General features: G+C 42.5%; 1 protein-coding gene across 2 annotated transcripts in view; it reads left to right on the plus strand.

Annotated features, from left to right (window-relative positions):
• The window catches only part of uggt2 (UDP-glucose glycoprotein glucosyltransferase 2), a 685,376-nt gene that overhangs the window by 50,913 nt on the left and 614,535 nt on the right, over window positions 1-19,928 (plus strand). For both annotated transcript variants that reach the window (XM_067986476.1, XM_067986475.1), the window contains exons 5-6: window positions 2,804-2,916; window positions 15,570-15,744. In XM_067986476.1, coding sequence (XP_067842577.1) covers window positions 2,804-2,916; window positions 15,570-15,744 — 288 coding nt within the window. The remainder of the gene's footprint in view (window positions 1-2,803; window positions 2,917-15,569; window positions 15,745-19,928) is intronic.

The following is a 19,928-nucleotide window of genomic DNA, read 5'->3' on the forward strand; positions in this document are numbered from 1 at the left end:
GTCCCAGCACAGACCCCTGGGGAACACCACTGTACACCTCCCTCCAGTCCGAAAAACAACTGTTCACCACTACTCTCTGTTTCATGTCGCTTAGCCAATTCTGTATCCATGTTACTACTACCCCCTTTATTCCATAGGCCGCAATCTTGATGACAAGCCTACCGTGCGGTACTTTATCAAACGCCTTTTGAAAGTCCATGTACACCACATCAACTGCATTGCCCTCATCTACACTCTCTGTTCCCTCATCAAAAAACTCTATCAAGTTAGTTAAACATGATTTGCCTTTAACAAGTCCATGCTGGCTTTCCCTAATCAATCCACACTTGTCCAAGTGACTGTTAATTCTGTCCCAGATTATTTTTTAAACAAGGGTGTAACATTTGCAATTTTCCAGTCCTCTGGCACCACCCCTGTATCTAAGGATGTTTGGAAGATTAAAGCCAGTACCTCCGCAATTTCCACCCTTCCATACCAACCATCAAATTTGGAATTTTTAGGTCTGTGTCACTTAGTGCATGTGGTACATGTATTGACTGAGTCATTGTAATACCATATTTTATTAAACATCGTTGCAGCCATAAGTAGGATAGCACACCATATCAATCTCGATATTTTCTGATTTATTTTAAGTGGAGTAATTATTAAATTGGCTTTTTATACCTAAAATCCTTTGATCCTAACCATATACTCTGACCAATTATAGCTTTTCTTTTGATAATGGATAAATTCTTTCCCCGCCTGTGCTGTAAATCTTCCTTTATGTGTTACTTTGTACTTGAAAAGTGTTTTTGTGAAAAATTAAATCTAATAAAATGGACTGTGCTTGAATGTTAAACGCATTGCCACTGCAGGAAAAAAAGTTACAAATTATTTGTTTACTTTACAAATGCATGAAGTTAATAGAAATAAATGAGATAAATTTGCAAGAATGTGTTCTAATTACAAAAAAAATTCTAGTATTGTAATATTACTACTGCACTTATGAGTGATGTTGATAGCAATTCCTAAAATGTAAAATCTCGATAATTAAAGTCGTAAATTTGAATCTTTGCTACAGTAACAAACTTGAGCCAAGTCAATGAAAAAAATCCGTGTGGTTCAGCTCTTCTTTCCCACTGTAAGTATTAAAAATTCAGAGAAGTTGGAACAACTAAAATGTGGTTGTAGTTTCTAAGATTGGTGTTTCCAATAGTAGAAATGGATCTGAATGTAGGCAAGTGTGAGGTCATCCACTTTGGACCTAAAAAGGATAGATCCGAGCACTTTCTAAATGGCGAAAAGCTTGAAATAGTGGAGGTCCAAAGAGACTTATGAGTTCTTATACGTAGATCATTAAAATGTCATGAACAGGTACAGAAAATAATCAAAAAGGCAAATGGAATGCTGGCCTTTATATCTAGAGGACTAGAATACAAGGTGGTAGAAGTTATGCTACAGATATGTAAAGCCCTGGTTAGACTACACCTGGAGTACTGTGTTCAGTTCTGGGCACCGCACCTTAGGAAGGATATTTTGGCCTTGGAGAGAGCGCAGTGTAGATTTACTAGAATGATGCCTGAACTCCCAGGGTTAAATTATGAGAGATTACACAAGCTATGGTTTTATTCCCTGGAATTTAGAGAATTAAGGGGTGATTTGATCGAAGTTTTCAAGATATTAAGTGGAACTGATAAGGTAGATAGAGAGAAACTATTTCTGTTGGTTGGGGAGTCTAGGACTTGGGGACATATCCTAAAGATTAGAGGCAGGACTTTCAGAAGTGAAATTAGGACACACTTCTATATGCAAAGGGTGGTAGAAGTTTGGAACTCTCTCCCACTAACAGCAGTTGATGCTAGCTCTATTGTTAATTTTAAATCTGAGATTGATAGATTTTTGTTAACCAAAGGTATTAAGGGATATGGGGCTAATGTGGGTATTTGGAGTTAGGTCACAGATCACCCATGATCTCTTTAAATGATGGAACTGGCTTGAGGGGCTAAATGGCCTACTCCTGTTCCTATGAACTCCAAATGTAAATTTAATGAAAGGTTAATGTGGTTCACCTCCTTCCTTCTACTAAAACAATATTTTAAAAATTGCTACCAAAAATGTCATCTTTTGAATATATAAACGTGCATATAAACTGTATAGCCAGCAAAAAGGAGAGACGTGGAAAGGTTAGATCTCTGTATTGTGGCTTGCAGTATGATGAGAGACTGCGAAGTTTAGGTGCTGAGGCAAGTCACTGTATGATGGAAACGGGCAGTTATCTGCCTTTTGCATTTTGAAAGGCACAGATAAATACATCTCTTATAGATCATTTAATGCAAGCTGTGATTACATAACAAGAAGATGCAAAACTTAATCAAGCAAGGCATGAGATTAGGAGGAATGTGTTTTGATCTACAGCGTGGACTCCACAGAAGTAGTTAATGCAATGTTGACTAACTTCTTTTGCAGAGAAACTGGATGAATTTCTGGTTAAGAGCAAGATGAAAGGTTATAAAAACAAGCGTATACATAAATGGCCAAATACACTGAATCTGTGCTATTTGGACCAAGGGCATATGATCTGTGAAAAGAAACTGATCATGGTTGAACGCTGCAAATTGTAATATTAAACTGATTGCCGAAAGATAATTGAGCAGACTCTAGGAAATCAGGGAGAAGTTTAAAGTTTATCTTGGAAATGTTACCTATGGTCACTCATCTCTCTGAAGACTTTGAGAGTTTATGATAGTAGAAATTGATATGACTGGCCTTTTCCTATTCCATACTTATGCTATCTGTGTGTATTGACTGATAACATCTGGCTTAGATTGCAGCTGATGAACCACCACCCAAAGGATGCATCAGTTTTGTAGCGGTCCATGGGGAACACACCTGCAGCACTGGTGAAATCAAGAAGCTCCTCAAAAGAGCAGTTAATAGGTATACAACATATGCTCTTGAATATCATAGTATCATAATAGGTACAGCACAGGAGGAGGCCATTCGGCCTATCGTGCCTCTGCTGGTTCTTTGAAAGAGCTATCCAATTAGTCCCATTCCCCTGCTCTTTTCCCATAGACTTGTAATTTTTTTCCTTTCAAGTACTTACCTAATTCCCTTTTGAAAATTACTATTGAATCTGCTTCCACCACCCTTTCAGGCAGTGCATTCCAGATTGCTGCGTAAAAAAATGTTTCATCGTGTCGCCTTTGGCTCTTTTGCCGATCACCTTAACTCTATGTCCTCTGGTTAGCGACCCTTCTGCCACTGGAGACAGTTTCTTCTTATTTACTCTATCAAAACCATTCATGATTTTGAACACCTCTATCAAATTTCCCCTTAACCTTCTCTGTTCTAAGGATAACAACCCAGCTTCTCCAATCTCTCAACATAGCTGAAGTCCCTCACCCTGGTACCATTCTAGTAAATCTCTTCTGCACCTTCTCTAAGGCCTTGACATCTGTCCTAAAGTGTGGTGCCCAGAATTGAACACAATACTCCAGCTTAGGCCTAACCAGTGTTTTATAAAGGTTTAGCATAACTTCCTTGCTTTTGTACTCTATGCCTCTATTAATAAAGCCCAAGATCCCATATGCTTTTTTAAATAGCCTTCTCAACTTGTCCTGCCACCTTCAAAGATTTGTGTATGTGCACCCCAGGACTCATTGGTACAATTTTAAAGGGGGTGCAGGAATATTTAGTTTATATTGCCTCTCCTTATTCTTCCTACCAAAATGCATCACTTTACACTTCCCTGCGTTGAATTTCATCCGCCATGTGTCTGTCCATTTCACCAGTTTGTCTTTGTCCTCCTGAAGTCTGTTACTATCCTCCACATTATTTACTACATTTCTGAGGCTTGTTTCATCTGCAAACTTTGAAATTGTACCCTCTATACCCAAGTCCAGGTCATTAATATATATCAAAAAGAGCAGTGGTCCTAATACCACTGGGGAATACCACCTAGGTCCCCTGGGGAACACCACTAGACTTCCCTCCAGTCTGAAAAATAACTTTTCACCACTATTCTCTGTTTTCTGTCCCTTAGCTAATTTTGTATCCACGCTGCCACAGTCCCTTTTAATTCCATGGGCTTTAATTTTGCTAACAAGTCTATTATGTGGTACATTATCAAATGCTTTTTGAAAGTCCATATACATCGCACTATCCTCATTAACCCTCTCTGTTACTTCATCATAGAACTCAATCAAGTTCGTCAAACAAGATTTTCCTTCAACAAATCCATGGTGACTTTCATTTATTAGCCCATACTTTTCCAAGTGCCAATTAACTTTGTCCCGGTTTATTGTCTGTTAAAGGTTCCGCACCACCGCGTTAGGCAGACTGGCCTGTATTGGCAGATTTTATCCTTTTTTTTGAATTGGGGTGTAACATTTACAATCCTCCCATCCTTCGGCACCTTCCCCATATCTAAGGAGAATTGGAAGATTGTAGCCAGAGCATCCGCAATTTCCACCCTTACTTCCCTCAGTAACCTAGGATGACTGTTCTACTTTGAGTACTGCCAATCTTTTAAATACCTCCTCCTTGTCTATTTTTATCCTATCCAATATCGCTAGTACCTCCTCCTTTACTGCTACAATAGCAGTATCTTCTATAGTGAAGACTTTATATGCATGAAGTTTTTATCTTCCTCAGCTTCTCAATGAATTTCAGTCCTGGTTATGTTAGCATAGGGAAAAATATATAGAATTTTGAGTCTATTTAGATATGAAATTATCTGATTGCAGTATAAATTGTTTTGTGTTTTTTTTCAACAACTGGCACAGATTTCCAACTCCAGACTCAACGTGAAGAGTACAGTAGCACTAATCTTCCCATAACATGCAAGAATGCATCGGCTATGACTATTATTAACTCTGCAATAGTGTACCCAAGCTTGCACACCAGTCTTCCATAGTGATACGTCTGATTGTAAAATGTAATATGTTCCATTTTGCACATTTTGGCAACATGTTTTACACTATTTACATAAAATGTGACTAAAAGAAGATTCTCAAAGCTTTTTGGAGGCAGATAATTTACGACAATTTAAAAAATGTAAGCATTCAGATTTTTTAGCCTTACACATTGGAATTAGCTGCTGCTTATTGCTTGCTTTACTAGAAAAAGTGTAAGAATTACAGTTAATAAGATTTTGAATTGACTTTTAAAATCTTCCTACAAGTAGACTTTCCTTGATTTTTCCAGTCGTTGTGGTCAATGCTTTGTGATGAGTTTTATTGCATTAAAGTGAAACCTAGCATCTCTCAATCACGCACTCCCACAAATATCTATTCAATTCTCCTTTAAACTTTTTTTACACTATCTGCCTCCTTGGGTGGTCCATCCTTTGTACAAAGTAGTTAGATCTAAACTGTCCCATTTCTAAAGCTTGAGCCTGACAATTTATCTATTCCCTTAAAAATCTTGAACAATATCTCCCCTGAGCTTTCTCTTCTTCAGAGTAAACTTCCAGGCTTTTAAGAACATAAGAATATAAGAAATAGGTGCAGGAGTAGGCCATACAGCCTGTCGAGCCTGCTCCACCATTCAATCAGATCATGGCTAATCTTTAACCTCAACTCCACTTTCCTGCCCGATCCCCATATCCCTTGATTCCCCTAGAGTCCAAAAATCTTATCTATCTCAGCCTTGAATATATTTAACGACTCAGTATTCACAGCCCTCTGGGGCAGAGAATTCCAAAGATTCACAACCATCTGAGTGAAGAAATTCTTCCTCATCTCAGTCTTAAATAGCCGACCCCTTATTCTGCGACTATGCCCTCTAGTTCGAGACTCTCCTGCCAGGGGAAACAACCTCTCAGCCTCTATCTTGTCAAGCCCCTTCAGAATCTTATATATTTCAATGAGATCACCTCTCAGTCTTCTAAACTCCAGAGAGTATAGGACCATTCTACTCAACCTTTCCTCAGAGGACAATCCTCACATCCCAGGAATTAATCTAGTGAAACTTCGTTGCATTGCCTCTAAGGCAAATATATCCTTCCTTAGATAAGGAGACCAAAACTGTACGCAGTACTCCAAGTGAGGACCCACCAAAGCCCTGTACAATTGCAGTAAGATTTCCTTACTCTTGTACTCCAACCCCCTTGCAATAAAGGCCAACATGCCATTTGCCTTCTGTACCTCCATGCTAAGTTTTTGTGTTTCTTGTACCAGGACATGCAAGTTGCTTTGGACACCAATATTTAGTAGTTTCTCACCATTTTAAAAAATATTCTGTTTTTCTATTCTTCCTACCAAAGTGAATAACCTCACATTTCCCCACATTATACTCCATCTGCCACCTTCTTGCCCACTCACTTAACCCTTTGCAGACTCTATATCCTCCTCACAGCTTACTTTCCCACTTAGCTTTGTATCGTCAGCAAACTTGGATACGTTACACTTGGTCCCTTCATCCAAGTCATTAATATAGATTGTAAATAGCTGAGGACCAAGCACCGACCCTTGCGGTACCCCACAAGTTACAGCCTGCCAACCTAAAAATGATCCGTTTATCCCAACATACCATTTGCCTTCCTAACTGCTTGCTGCACCTGCATGTTTGCTTTCAGTGACTGGTGTACAAGAACACCCAGGTCCCTTTAACATCAACATTCCCCAATCTATCACCATTTAAATAATACACTGCCTTTCTGTTTTTCCTTCTGAAGTGGATAACTTCACATTTATCCACATTATGCTGCATCTGCCATGTATTTGCCCACTCATTCAACTTGTCTAAATCGCCTTGAAGCCTCTTTGCATCCTCCTCACAACTCACGATCCCATCTAGTTTTGTGTCGTCAGCAAACTTATTACATTTGGTTCCCTCATCCAAATCATTGATATATGTTGTGAGTAGCTGGGGCCCAAACACTGATCCCTGCAGTACTCCACTAGTCACTGCCTGCCACCCTGAAAAAGACCCATTTATTCCCACTCTGTTTCTTGTCTGTTAACCAATTTTCAATCCATGCCAATATATTACCCCCAATCCCATGTGCTTTAATTTTGCACACTAACCTCTTATGTGGGACTTTATCAAAGGCCTTCTGAAAATCCAAATAAACCACATCCACTGGTTCTCTCTTATCTATTCTACCAGTTACATCCTCAAAAAAACTCCAGTAGGTTCTTCAACCCAATTTTCTCTCTCTAGTTTTCCCTGTTTTCTCTCTCCCTCCTTTCTTGAATAGCGGAATTACATTTGCTACCTTCCAATCCGCTGGGATCGTTCCAGAATCTAGGGAATTTTGGAAGATCATAACCAATGCATCCACTATGTCTGCAGCTACCTCTTTTAGAACCCTAGGATGTAGGCTATCAGGTCCAGGGGATTTGTCGGCTTTTAGTCCCATTAGTTTCTCAAGTACTTTTTCTCTAATGATAATTACTTTTAAGTTCTACTCATTAGACCCTTGGTTCCCCACTATTTTTGGGATGCTTTTTGTGTTTTCTATTGTGAAGACAGACAGAAAATATTTGTTTGACGTCTCTGCCATTTCCTGATTTCCCCAATATAATTTCTCCTGTCTCAGCCTCTAGGGGACCAATGTTTACTTTTGCTACTCTCTCTTTCTTTTTACATACTTGAAGAAGCTCGTACATTCTGTTTTTATCATATATGCTTTGTAAATGGAAATGGTCCCTGCACTGATTCTAGTGGCACCCCACTAGTGGTCACATGCCATGTTGATACAGCTTCATTCACAATCACCCGTTGCTTTCATTTTGCCAATTTTCAGTCCACCTCAGAAACTTGCCTCCTATTCCACGGCCTCGATATTAACGTGGAGATGGGATTAGAGTGGGGGGGCTGATAGCAGGTGGCTAACATGCAACATCGTAGGATTCATAGGAATGTCCAGTTTCAGCAAGGTGCTTCATTATCATTTTACTTCTGGGTTTCGTGTCTCCACTGCACGTTAGCAGTCATGATGCGGACCCGCGTGATGCAATTTCCCCATGACTATTTGAAGGCCCAAGTTCAAAGGTGAAACGGAGGAGGAGGGTTGCAGGGTGTGATATTAAAAAAAAAAGCGCAACTAGGAAGTAGAAAATGAGTGTGAGAAGAGGAAAGCTGTGCCCAGATTCTCTGATGCGTCTCTGGATGTGCTGCTGGGGGCAGTAAGGAGCAAGAGGGAGATGCTGTTCCCAGCTAGTGAGAAAAAGAAGCCTGCTGCCCCAACAAGAAGGCCTGGCTGGAGGTGGCAGAGGAGGTGAGCAGCAGGAGTGTGATCTCTGGGTCATGGATTCAGTGCCGCAAGTGGTTCAATGACCTGACCAGGTCAGGAAAGGTGAACATACGGCTATATTCACCCAGATCCAGATCCCCCTCTCACTTTGTCTTGTCAGTCCTACTCCATTCACACCACTCCTTACCCCAATAACTCTCATCATCACCAATCAGACAGTCAATGCACCTCCTGTCACCCTCACTCCCTTGGCATGCTTAACTTTCATTTCTTACCTCCACCACTGCCAGTGATCGCAATCCTCATCTCATCTTGTACGTCCTCAGTCACCTCCAACCACTCTCATTGCACATTCTGAAATGGCCCTGTTGGCACAATCCTCACAGGCATGCCACGCAAATTGCTTATGCATGTGCCTGATTCTCACCTCCACTGTTTGCACTGCATTCATCGGATGTACACATTCCTCAGAGCCACTCATAGGTATGTTGTGCCCCCCTTGCAGAAGAAGAGAGCGCAAAATGGCAGGGAGAAAGCTAAGACCATTGGAGGACCCCAAGAAATAGTAGAGATTTCCCCGGTGGAAGAGGAGGCACTTGACATCAGCGGGCCTGCCAGGCACACCGACCACAGTGGCAGAGAGAATGGAGGAGCACAACTCCAAAATATGTGGGGTGATGACGCAGGGCTTTTCAACTCTGCGATCCACCATGGAGCGTGTGGGAAGCTCTATGGAAATTGTAGCTGGCCACTCACATGAGTCAATGCTGACAGCTGTCATGTCCTGCATGCAGGCTTAGACGGCGGCTCTGCAGACACTGGCTGTGAGCGCCCTGACTAGATCGGAGCTTCCACGGTGTCTCTGATCGCCTCCACTCTGCTCTCCCGCAGACAGGGAGGAATGATGTGCTGCTGCAGCAGGGGCAGGAGGACGGCGGAACGGGCGAGGCAAATGCGAACGTTTCTCAGAGCATCTGCACCTCGCATCCATTGCCACCCCCTCAACCAATATCCAACATGGTGCCTCCATTCCAGCTGGCCCACACTCCCCCTGCACAAGTGCAGAAGGGATAGTCAATGGCAAGGTCCTCAGGGGCTCCAAAACCCAGAGGTCATTGGCTAAGAGCAACTCAGGACACTGAGAATTTTGAACAGCAGCTTTCTGCCATCTCTGCTGAAGCCTCAGGGGCAGCACCACATAGAGGTGATAGGCATAGAAAGAGAAAGAATATGTAGATCACAGAGGGTTAACACACAGGTGTCCTATTTTTCTTGTTAACTCAATTAATTTGTTCACCTAAACATTTGTCTCCCTTTATTGAATGCAGACTTCACAGTCAGATTTTAATTTAATGGGTGTGGAAGATGGAGAGATGATTTGAATCTCACAAGTTGGGGGATGTTGGACCAGTGCATCGAGGGTTATGACGACTTGTGCGATGGGCCATGGTTGGTGGGATGCAGCTGACATTGGTTTAACTGAACCTTCGTGCTATTAAAGCATCCCTTGCATCACGGATAGCAATATGTTCCAGTTGCTGTGCGTCCGGGTCCCCATAGTCTCCATTTTCATTGTTCTGCTTATCCGACGAGGAGTTATGAGCGCCGCCTTCATCCTGAACCTCCAGACCTCTCTGCTGCATTATGTTGTGTAGGACACAGCATGTAATAATGATCCGCGACACACTGGCTGGGGAATACTGTAGAGAACATCCAGACCTGTCCGGCTACCTGAACCTCAACTTCAGCATTCCTATGGCTTGCTCGAAGGCGCATCGCATGGAGATGTGGCTGGCATTGTAACTCTCCTGTGGTTGAGTGGAGAGGTTCCTCAGAGGTGTCATGTGCCACGGTTGGAGGAGCCTTCCCTTGTCTCTTAGCAGCTATCCTGTCAAGTTGGTCCCAGGTAGAAACATTGGGGGATATTCGACTGCCGCAGTATGAAAGCATCATGGCAGCTCCCCGGGAATCGTGCGCAGACCTGCATGAGACTCTTTATGGTTGCAGATGAGCTGAACATTGATGGAGTGGAAGTCCTTGCGGTTCACAAATGCTCCTGACTGGTGATGGGGTCCTCTAATTGTCACGTGCGTGCAATCTATGGCGCCCTGCACCTGGGCGGAGCTTGCCAGAGATTCGAACCTCAATGCCCGCTCTGTCTGACTGTCTTCAGCACAGGGAAACATTATATATCTGTTGGCCCTGGAAAATAATCCATCAGTCACCTGCCTGATACATTTGTGAGCTGCAGACTGCGACATTCTCGCTATGTCTTCAGCCTGGAAGGAGCCGGAAGCAAAGAAATTCAAAGCGGTGGTTTAACTGCCACTGGCATAGCTTAGCCTCCAGGTCCAACTGGCAGAAGATCATCCTCCAGGAGGCTGCAGAGGTCGGCGACTACATGCCGTGTCATCCAGAGCCTCGAAAGCACTGCTCCTCTGACAAGTCAAGGAAACTGAGCCTCTGCCTGTTCACCCTGTTGGGTGGGTATGGCCTTGAGCACCATTACTGCTTTCTCTGCTGCCCATGAGCAGCTCCCCCCTCAGCTTTCTCTTGGTGCTCTGCTCTCATTCCTCTTCAGCAGTCCAGAACACTGCAGCAATGGCAGCACCTATAATGGATTACTCTCTTGCCAACTGTAGAGTCTCTAAATCACTATCTGAAGCTAATGAAACTGTAGCCCACAATGAACTTACGAAGCACCAGAACGGGAAGTTAAGCACCTAAATAAACATCCTGCTAATCCCGCCTCTGTTTTCCTGGCGACCTTGACGACCTGTGGGAAACCCATGCTGCAGTAGTTAAAATCAATTTGGGATCCGTATTGCGTCATAGGACCCTGATTTAAATATATTAATCACCTTCCAGCCTCTCCATAGCGGGACACTCGTCTGACCCGCTGACGGCCCCTGTGAAAATTGCGGGAGCCATGTTGGCATTGGTTTGGGGGCGGGTCGGGCAATTATCACATTTTAACCACCTGCCCGATCCTCTCCCGTCATTGGGAGGGGTGGGGGTTGGGCGGGGGTGTTGATATCAAAGCTCATGTCTTCCTACCTTGTGGACTAATTGCTTTTGTGGCACAGTAGCTGTAACCTAAAAAGGTCACCACATCATTTTCATTTTCATCAAGGTATACCATTTTCTTGACAAACTCCAGTAAAATTGTTAGACAAAACTTTCCTAAGTTAGTGCTGACTCCTTCCTATCTTACCATACTTATCTAGGGTTAGGGCTTCATCTCTTTCAGGATGCCTTCTAATAGTTTATAATATGCTAATACCCACAACAAATATTAGACTCACTACCAGTAATTTCCTAAATCATACCAATGACCCTTTTTAATGTCTGGTGCTATGTTAGCTACTTTCCAGTCATGGGACGCTACTCTCATTTCTGATGATTCCCTAAAGATAGTGGCAATATGACCAATCTTCCAGCCATTTCTGTAAGTACCTTTTGTATGAAGTTCAATCTGGGCTCGGTCCTTTATTTTTCTTTAACTTCCTCAGCTTATCAGCGACCACCTTTGTATGAAATTTCTATTTCTTTCAGTACTTCCTCTATTCTCCCCGGAAGTTCAACTTCTGTTCTCGTAAAGTTGCCCATGGCCTACTCCGTGAATACAGAAAAGAGGAATTTGCTATCTCTTGATTTACTTGATATCATGTCACTGTTGGGATCTTTCAGTTGCCCCACCATTTTATTTTTTCACCAGTTTGGTATGAATATATTTATAGAAATTTTGATATTTTAATATTCCCCTTTTATCCTATCCTCGTCACCTATTTGAGCTATCCTGACCAGTTCTTAACCTCCTTTATCTTCTTAACTTCCTTTATCTTGTTTTTATATTTGTTGCAATCCATCATGCTCCCCTCAGCTTTACACTTTATGAACAATTTTTTTTCCCTTGCTCATATTACTTTCTTGCCCTCTGTTACCCTCCTTTTATCCTAAACATAATCCACTTTTCTTCCATTCATTTGCCCTCTAACAGCATTGTCTAATTCAGTTTTGTTAGCTCACTCCTCTTTGAAATCTGCTTTTCGGAAGTTGAACTTTCTATTGTGATCACTCTCCTTTCCACCATAAGCCTAACCTTAAACTCCGTGATATTATGATCATTGATGCCAACCTATTCTGACCTTCATGTATTGTAGTTCAAATGTCACTTAGTAATACTGTTGTTCTCATTTTCTTCAATTGGCACATATTCAAGACAAAAAAGGTTTAGGTACACTCAGTGTTCTAAAAAAATTCAATTACCAACACTCAGGAAATAATTCGATGACATGCTGAAATGAACAGCAGTGAAAGAGTGAAAAAAATTGGGTCCGCCTCATCAGGAGGACTTCAATATAATGTCACCCAGGTTTGATCACTGGAATGCAATCGAACTATACCTGCCAGTATAATGTGGTCAAACACTATTGAGCTGATTAATGCAATAGTGGGCATATTTTGCAGTGAAGGAGAATGGGTGTCCTGCTCCCTGTATTATCAGGCACAGAGACCTGAGGGCTGCAACATTCTTTAGGTACCAACTATCCAAAATGTGGCCACCAAACGCGAAGGGCATTGGGTGTCAGTGCAGACATTATGTGCAAGGCTCATTAAGCCCAAAAAATTATATCATGGGGTCTCCCCATTATGCGACTAGAGTGCCTGAATAATTCCTCAGCCTCACAATGGTTGTTTAGAATAGGAGCTGTAGAGGAGGCCCTAATACTTTATTTTTAAAAAAAGGGCTCCTATCCAGTCCTACCTTGTGTTCATTATTGTGTCACAACCCTTAGCTGAAGATGCAGATGGTTCTCAGTGGGCAGCCTTTGACTGGCTGTGGGCATCAGAAGTTCCAGCTCTCCTGCGCTCCCAGCGCATCATACACTGCGTCCTTGGAGCGCTAGAAAATTATGCTAACGAGCTGGCCTCACTGGAGCGGAAGTGTAGCTAGCATTGCTCAGATGGGATTGCATAATTGACCGCTATATGTTGAACTCATTATTTAAAAATAGTATGAATAGAAAGCTCATCTTGCAATTGTAGTAATTGTACAGATTCGAGTTAAGATATTGATTTCTATTAAGTTTATGATCCACTTGTTAAATTTTTAATTAATAGGAATAATTGTGTACTGGAGCTCAGATAAGTATTGGTGCAGCTGAATCCAATTGTGCACACGTTTGTTACAAGCAAACCAAATTGCAAAATGTTCCTTTTCAACCGATATCTACAATAATGGGCATTTCTGCTTAAAACTAGATGCATTTAATGTGATTTGTCTTGATAATAAACATTGCACAGAATAAGATCCATTGCAAACATTTTTCATATGCCTTTAATTGTCATGAATTTCTTTTCTATAGAATGTAAAAGATAATTAGAGTTGAGATGACATAAACCATAATGGAAAACAGTTTGAGCTGGGAGATTGTTTTAAAAAAAACATCTTGACTCAATATCCGCAGTATTTGGAGCTTTTAATCTGCATCACTACGAGGGCAGGGCAGTGGGGGAGTTACTTTAAGGGAAAGATTGACACTGAAAATAGGTCAGATGGGACTTCCACCTGCCAGTCCAAACACTCTGTGAACCTGACCCATTTTCCTGGATGAGGCTCAATTAAGTATGCACGGTAGTCTTCCAGCTGTATCTCTGCTCTTCGGTGAGAGTCCGGGAGAAAAACATTGTGGCGCTTCAGCAGGGAAAGGTTTAAAGAGGGCATTTTGAATGAGCCCAGCAGCAGATGGAAGGGTTAGGAGATCGTCTGGATTGCAGCTGTAAAAATGATTCCACCGCTATCTCCTTTCTAGCATTCCCCCCCTCAATGGTACCGAGGGCAGAACGGAGGAAAATTGGTTGGCATCCTACGGCCTGTACCCTCACTGTCATTTTTGTGTGGCAGGGTGGGTGATGGGCTGGTGGCTGTCATTGGTAGCAGTGGAGGTGGCTGAAAATCTTGCCAGCTGATGTTAGATGCAGGGATTCGGTGGGAGCCTCCCCTGCCCCCATTTCCTCCATTCTCCTCCCCAGGACCACTGGCAAAAGGGTGGTAATTGGAACAAAAATATTCCCATGAATGTTGAATCTGAAATTAAAAATAAAATACCTGCTTTTCACAGGAATTTAGAATTAAATTATGTTCATCTGGTAGAGAATATCCCAACATAAAGCAGTGATTTTATTCTACATTTTAATAATTTATGGGAAAGCTTTAATATAGCTTTGAGGATGACTGTTCAGAATTAAATGCACTAGTGCTGAATAATTTGTTAAAGTTTGAATGTATTTATTCATTTTCTATTTGTTGTGGAAAATAACTTCTTAAATGAGCAGTTATACTAATTTAAAGTGTCAATAGTTTGTGAATTGGGTAAATTAAAGTTTAGTTCCTTGGGTTGTTTCTTCCAATACACATTCCCATCATTTTGTGAATCATTTTATATCTTTGAATAGTAATGTTACATCATTAAGGATATATTGGCCTTGGAGGGGGGTGCAGCATAGATTTACCAGAATGATACTGAGGCTAAAAGTGTTGAATTATGAAGACAAGTTGCGTAAACTTGGCTTGCATTCCGTTGAGTATAGAAGATTGAGGGGTGATCTAATTGAGGTGTTTAAAATGGTAAAAAGATTTGTTAGGATAGATAAAGAGAAACTATTTCCTCTAGTAAGGGAATTAAGCACACGGGAGCACAATCTTAAAATTAGAACCTGGCCATTCAGGAGTGAAATCAGGTAACACCTTTTCACACACACGGTCGTGGAAAGGCGGAACACTCCCCCAGCCCCCCAAAAGGCTGTGGATGTGGGATCAATTGAAACTTTCAAGACTGTTGTTTTTGTTAGTAAAGGTATTAAGGGATATGGAGCAAAGCCAGGTAAATGGGGTTGAGGTACAGATCAGCCGTGATCTAATTGAATGGTGGAACAGACTCGAGGGCTGAATGGCCAATTCCTGTTTTTAGGTTCTTAAATCAATTTGTCGGGTTCTAAGTTGTCCTCAGCTGGAAGCAAAGAAGCAAAATGTCAGGAATGTGCTTTACGAAGAAGGGAGGAAGCTCAAACAGTCAGAAAATAACTTTTACTTTCTACGAGTTATCTTCTGCTACCCCATTCATTTCATCCCATTCATGTTTGTCTTGACATCCTTACATGCAAACCTTTTGATTTTCATTTTCCCACTTCACAAGCTATTGATATTTTAAACCCAGTGCATGCTATATTGATTTTCTGGTAGAGATTGTCATAATCCTATAATTGTTTGCTAAAGTATGCAAAATTAAGTCTGCTTAACCTCATTTGTTACACTGTATCAGAGAGAATTGAACTGTGATTAATTTTTAAAATCTTAGAATTTCTAACTAAATTCTGTTTACAGGCCCAAACCATACTTGTTTAAAGGGGACCATACATTTCCAACAAAGAATGCTGAAACTCCCATTGTCATCTTGTATGCTGAAATTGGCACAAAAGAATTTTCTAAATTCCACAAGGTCCTGTCTGAGAAAGCTGGCAAAGGAGAAATTACTTATATTCTGCGGCATTATGTACAGGTATGTTCTAAATGTTTGGTTTACGTGGTAGATGTAAATCTAAAATCAGTTTGTCTTAATTATTATCTTGGACTCCGCTATAGTTTCAAAGGTGACATTTTTTGTTTTTCGCAATACTGTACCAGTTTAAACATTCTACTGCAGGTATCCTGGTGGCTCACTCAGTAAATGCATCACGTGATGCCATATTGAGCTATATGTTACCAGGAAGATAATAGGTTCAGTCTCTGGTCTAGCAAATTTAGCTGATCTCAGCCAGGTTCCTGCTCCTGCTCCTGACCAATATCCAGTGACACTACTGGAAACTGTGTGTATGTCAGATGAGAACAGGACTGGTTTGGTCGTGAAATGGGTTTAAGTAGTTTCAATTCCATTGTGTGCTGTAAACATAGATTTACAGCACACAACTTCCCAAATTCAGCAGTAACATTTTTTTGAAGACTATGGAGCTTTATCTTTTAACAAGTTTGCCTTCTGGAAAAGGAGAATAATTTCTATCAAATGGTTGTTCTGTTCTAAACTGAACTTGTGCAAAGATACAATAATAACTCAGTGACAAAACTACCAATGTGCCCTTCGTGGTTGGGTCACAGATTTATATTTATATGTACTACGAATATGCAGAGAAACACTATATACTTCATAGATTCCTGAAATTTGAGATTTCAGTGGCCGAATGTGCTCCAGAGATTCTTTTTTATTCGTTCATGGGATGTGGGTGTCGCTGGCAAGGCCGGCATTTATTGCCCATCCCTAATTGTCCTTGAGAAGGTGGTGCTGAGCCGCCTTCTTGAACCGCTGCAGTCCGTGTGGTGAAGGTTCTCCCACAGTGCTGTTAGGAAGGGAGTTCCAGGATTTTGACCCAGCGACGATGAAGGAACGGTGATATATTTCCAAGTCGGGATGGTGTGATTTGGAGGGGAACGTGCAGGTGGTGTTGTTCCCATGTGCCTGCTGCTCTTGTCCTTCTAGATGGTAGAAGTCGCAGGTTTGGGAGGTGCTATCGAAGAAGCCTTGGCGAGTTGCTGCAGTGCATCCTGTGGATGGTACACACTGCAGCCACAGTGCGCCGGTGGTGAAGGGAGTTTAGGGTGGTGAATGGGGTGCCAATCAAGCGGGCTGCTTTGTCCTGGATGGTGTCGAGCTTCTTGTGTTGTTGGAGCTGCACTCATCCAGGCAAGTGGATTGTATTCCATCACACTCCTGACTTGTGCCTTGTAGATGGTGGAAAGGCTTTGGGGAGTCAGGAGGTGCGTCACTCGCCGCAGAATAGCCAGCCTCTGACCTGCTCTAGTAGCCACAGTATTTATGTGGCTGGTCCAGTTTCTGGTCAATGGTGACCCCCAGGGTGTTGATGGAGGGGGATTCAGCGATGGTAATGCTGTTGAATGTCAAGGGGAGATGGTTAGATTCTCTCTTGTTGGAGATGGTCATTGCCTGGCACTTGTCTGGCGCGAATGTTGCTTGCTACTTATGAGCCCAAGCCTAGATGATGTCCAGGTCTTGCTGCATGCAGGCTCGGATTGCTTCATTATCTGAGTGGTTGCGAATGGGACTGAACACTGTGCAATCATCAGTGAACATCCCCATTTCTGACCTGATGATGGAGGGAAGGTCATTGATGAAGCATCTGAAGATGGTTGGGCCCAGGACACTGAGGAACTCCTGCAGCAATGCCCTGATCAGCTTCCAACAACCACTATCATCTTCCTTTGTGCTAGATATGACTCCAGCCACTGGAGAGTTTTCCCCCTGATTCCCATTGGCTTCAATTTTACTAGGGCTCCTTGGTGCCACACTCGGTCAAATGGTGCCTTGATGTCAAGGGCAGTCACTCTCACCTCACCTCTGGACCAAGGCTGTAATGAGGTCTGGAGCAGAGTGGTCCTGGCGGAACCCAAACTGAGCATCGGTGAGCAGGTTATTGGTGAGTAAGTGCCGCTTGATAGCACTGTCAACGACACCTTCCATCACTTTGCTGATGATTGAAATTGGCCGGATTGGATTTGTCCTGCTTTTTGTGGACAGGACATACCTGGGCAATTTTCCACATTGTCAGGTGGATGCCAGTGTTGTAGCTGTACTGGAACAGCTTGGCTAGAGGCGCGGCTAGTTCTGGAGCACAAGTCTTCAGCACTACAGCCGGGATGTTGTCGGGGCCCATCGCCTTTGCTGTATCCAGTGCACTCAGCTGTTTCTTGATATCACGTGGAGTGAATCGAATTGGCTAAAGACTGGCTTCTGTGATGGTGGGGATATCAGGAAGAGGCCGAGATGGATCATCTACTCGGCACTTCTGGCTGAAGATTGTTGCAAACGCTTCAGCGTTGTCTTTTGCACTCACGTGCTGGACTCTGCCATCATTGAGAATGGGGATGTTTGCAGAGCTTCCTTCTCCCGTTAGTTGTTTAATTGTCCACCACCATTCACGACTGGATGTGGCAGGACTGCAGAGCTTTGATCTGATCCGTTGGTTGTGGAATCGCTTAGCTCTGTCTATAGCATGTTGCTTCCGCTGTTTAGCATGCATGTAGTCCTGAGTTGCAGCTTCACCAGGTTGGCACCTCATTTTTAGGTACGCCTGGTGCTGCTCCTGGCATGCTCTTCTACACTCCTCATTGAACCAGGATTGATCCCCTGGCTTGTTGGTAATGGTAGAGTGAGGAATATGGTGGGCCATGAGGTTACAGATTGTGCTGGAATACAATTCTGCTGCTGATGGCCCACAGCGCCTCATGGATGCCCAGTTTTGAGCTGCTAGTTCGGTTCTGAATCTATCCCATTTAGCACAGTGGTAGCGCCACACAACACGTTGGATGGTGTCCTTAGTGATCTGAGTAATTCTATTTGTAAAAGAAATATTCATAAATACCCTGACTATTTGGTTCAAATTTCTATTTCTCAATAGAGGCAAAATACAGATCAATGTTGTCACTGCTGGCCATGCCGTTTAGCAGATGGACTGTGGTTTCAAATCAAGAACAATCCAGTTGGCACCTAATGTATTGTTGCTGGAATATTTTTAGTTAATTCATTTCTGTATTTAGGTATTAATTAACTGCCTGACACAGAAACCCTCTTTTGTTAAAATGCTTTTTTAAATAATTTATAAATTGCTCTCAACTAGCAGAATATCATGAATAAGCCAGTGCTGCTGTACAATTTTCTTTTCCTGATTTGGGCTTTTCACACAGTGATTTCAAGTAAGTTTTTTTTTACTTGCATGTTCTTTTGCACATTCAGGATGTCAACATCATTGGGGAATGGAATACTTCCTACTTTGGGCACCTTGGTTCTTTATCAAGCTAGCCTCTCGCTAGGTACAGCATGGCTAGATGAAGAGTAAAGCTTCCTCTACTCTGCCCCAACCCCAACCCTAACATCTGATGAGCGCCAGTGCGACACTCTTCCATTTTGCATACCAGCCACCTCTATGAACTCTGAGTGAAATTGCCCACTTGGGGTCAGAATATAAGAACATAAGAAATAGCAGCAGGAATAGGCCATAAGGCCCCTCGAACCTACGCTGCCATTCAACAAGATCATGGTTGATCTTCGGCCTTAACTCCACTATCCTTCCCGATCCCCATTTCCCTTGATTCCCCTAGAGTCCAAAAATCTATCTATCTCAGCCTTGAACATATTCAACAACTCATCATCCACAGCCCTCTGGGGTAGAGAATTTCAAAGATTCACAACCCCCTGTTTGACGACATTCTTCCTCATTTCAGTCTTAAATGGCCAACCCCATATCCTGCGAGTATGCCTCCTAGTTCTAGACTCTCCAGCCAGGAGAAATATCCTCTCAGCATCTACCCTGTCAAGCCTCCTCAGAATCTGATGTTTCAATGAGATCACCATTCATTCTTCTCAACTCTAGAGAGTATAGGCCCATTCTACCCAGTCTCTCCTCATAGGACAACCCTCTCATCTAGTGAACATTCGTTGCACCACCTCTAAGGCAAGTATATCCTTCCTTAGGTAAAGAGACCAAAACTGCACACAGTATTCCAGGTGAGGTCTCACCAAAGCCCTGTACAATTGTAGTAAGACTTTCTTACTCTTGCACTCCAACCCACTTGCAATAAAGGCCAACATGCCATTTGCCATTCTAATTGCTTGTAGTACCTGCATGCTAACTTTTTGTGTTTCTTGTACAAGGACACCCAAATCCCTCTGAACAC

This window comes from Heptranchias perlo, chromosome 6, assembly GCF_035084215.1.
Source record: "Heptranchias perlo isolate sHepPer1 chromosome 6, sHepPer1.hap1, whole genome shotgun sequence".
In the NCBI taxonomy this organism is placed as follows: domain Eukaryota; kingdom Metazoa; phylum Chordata; class Chondrichthyes; order Hexanchiformes; family Hexanchidae; genus Heptranchias; species Heptranchias perlo.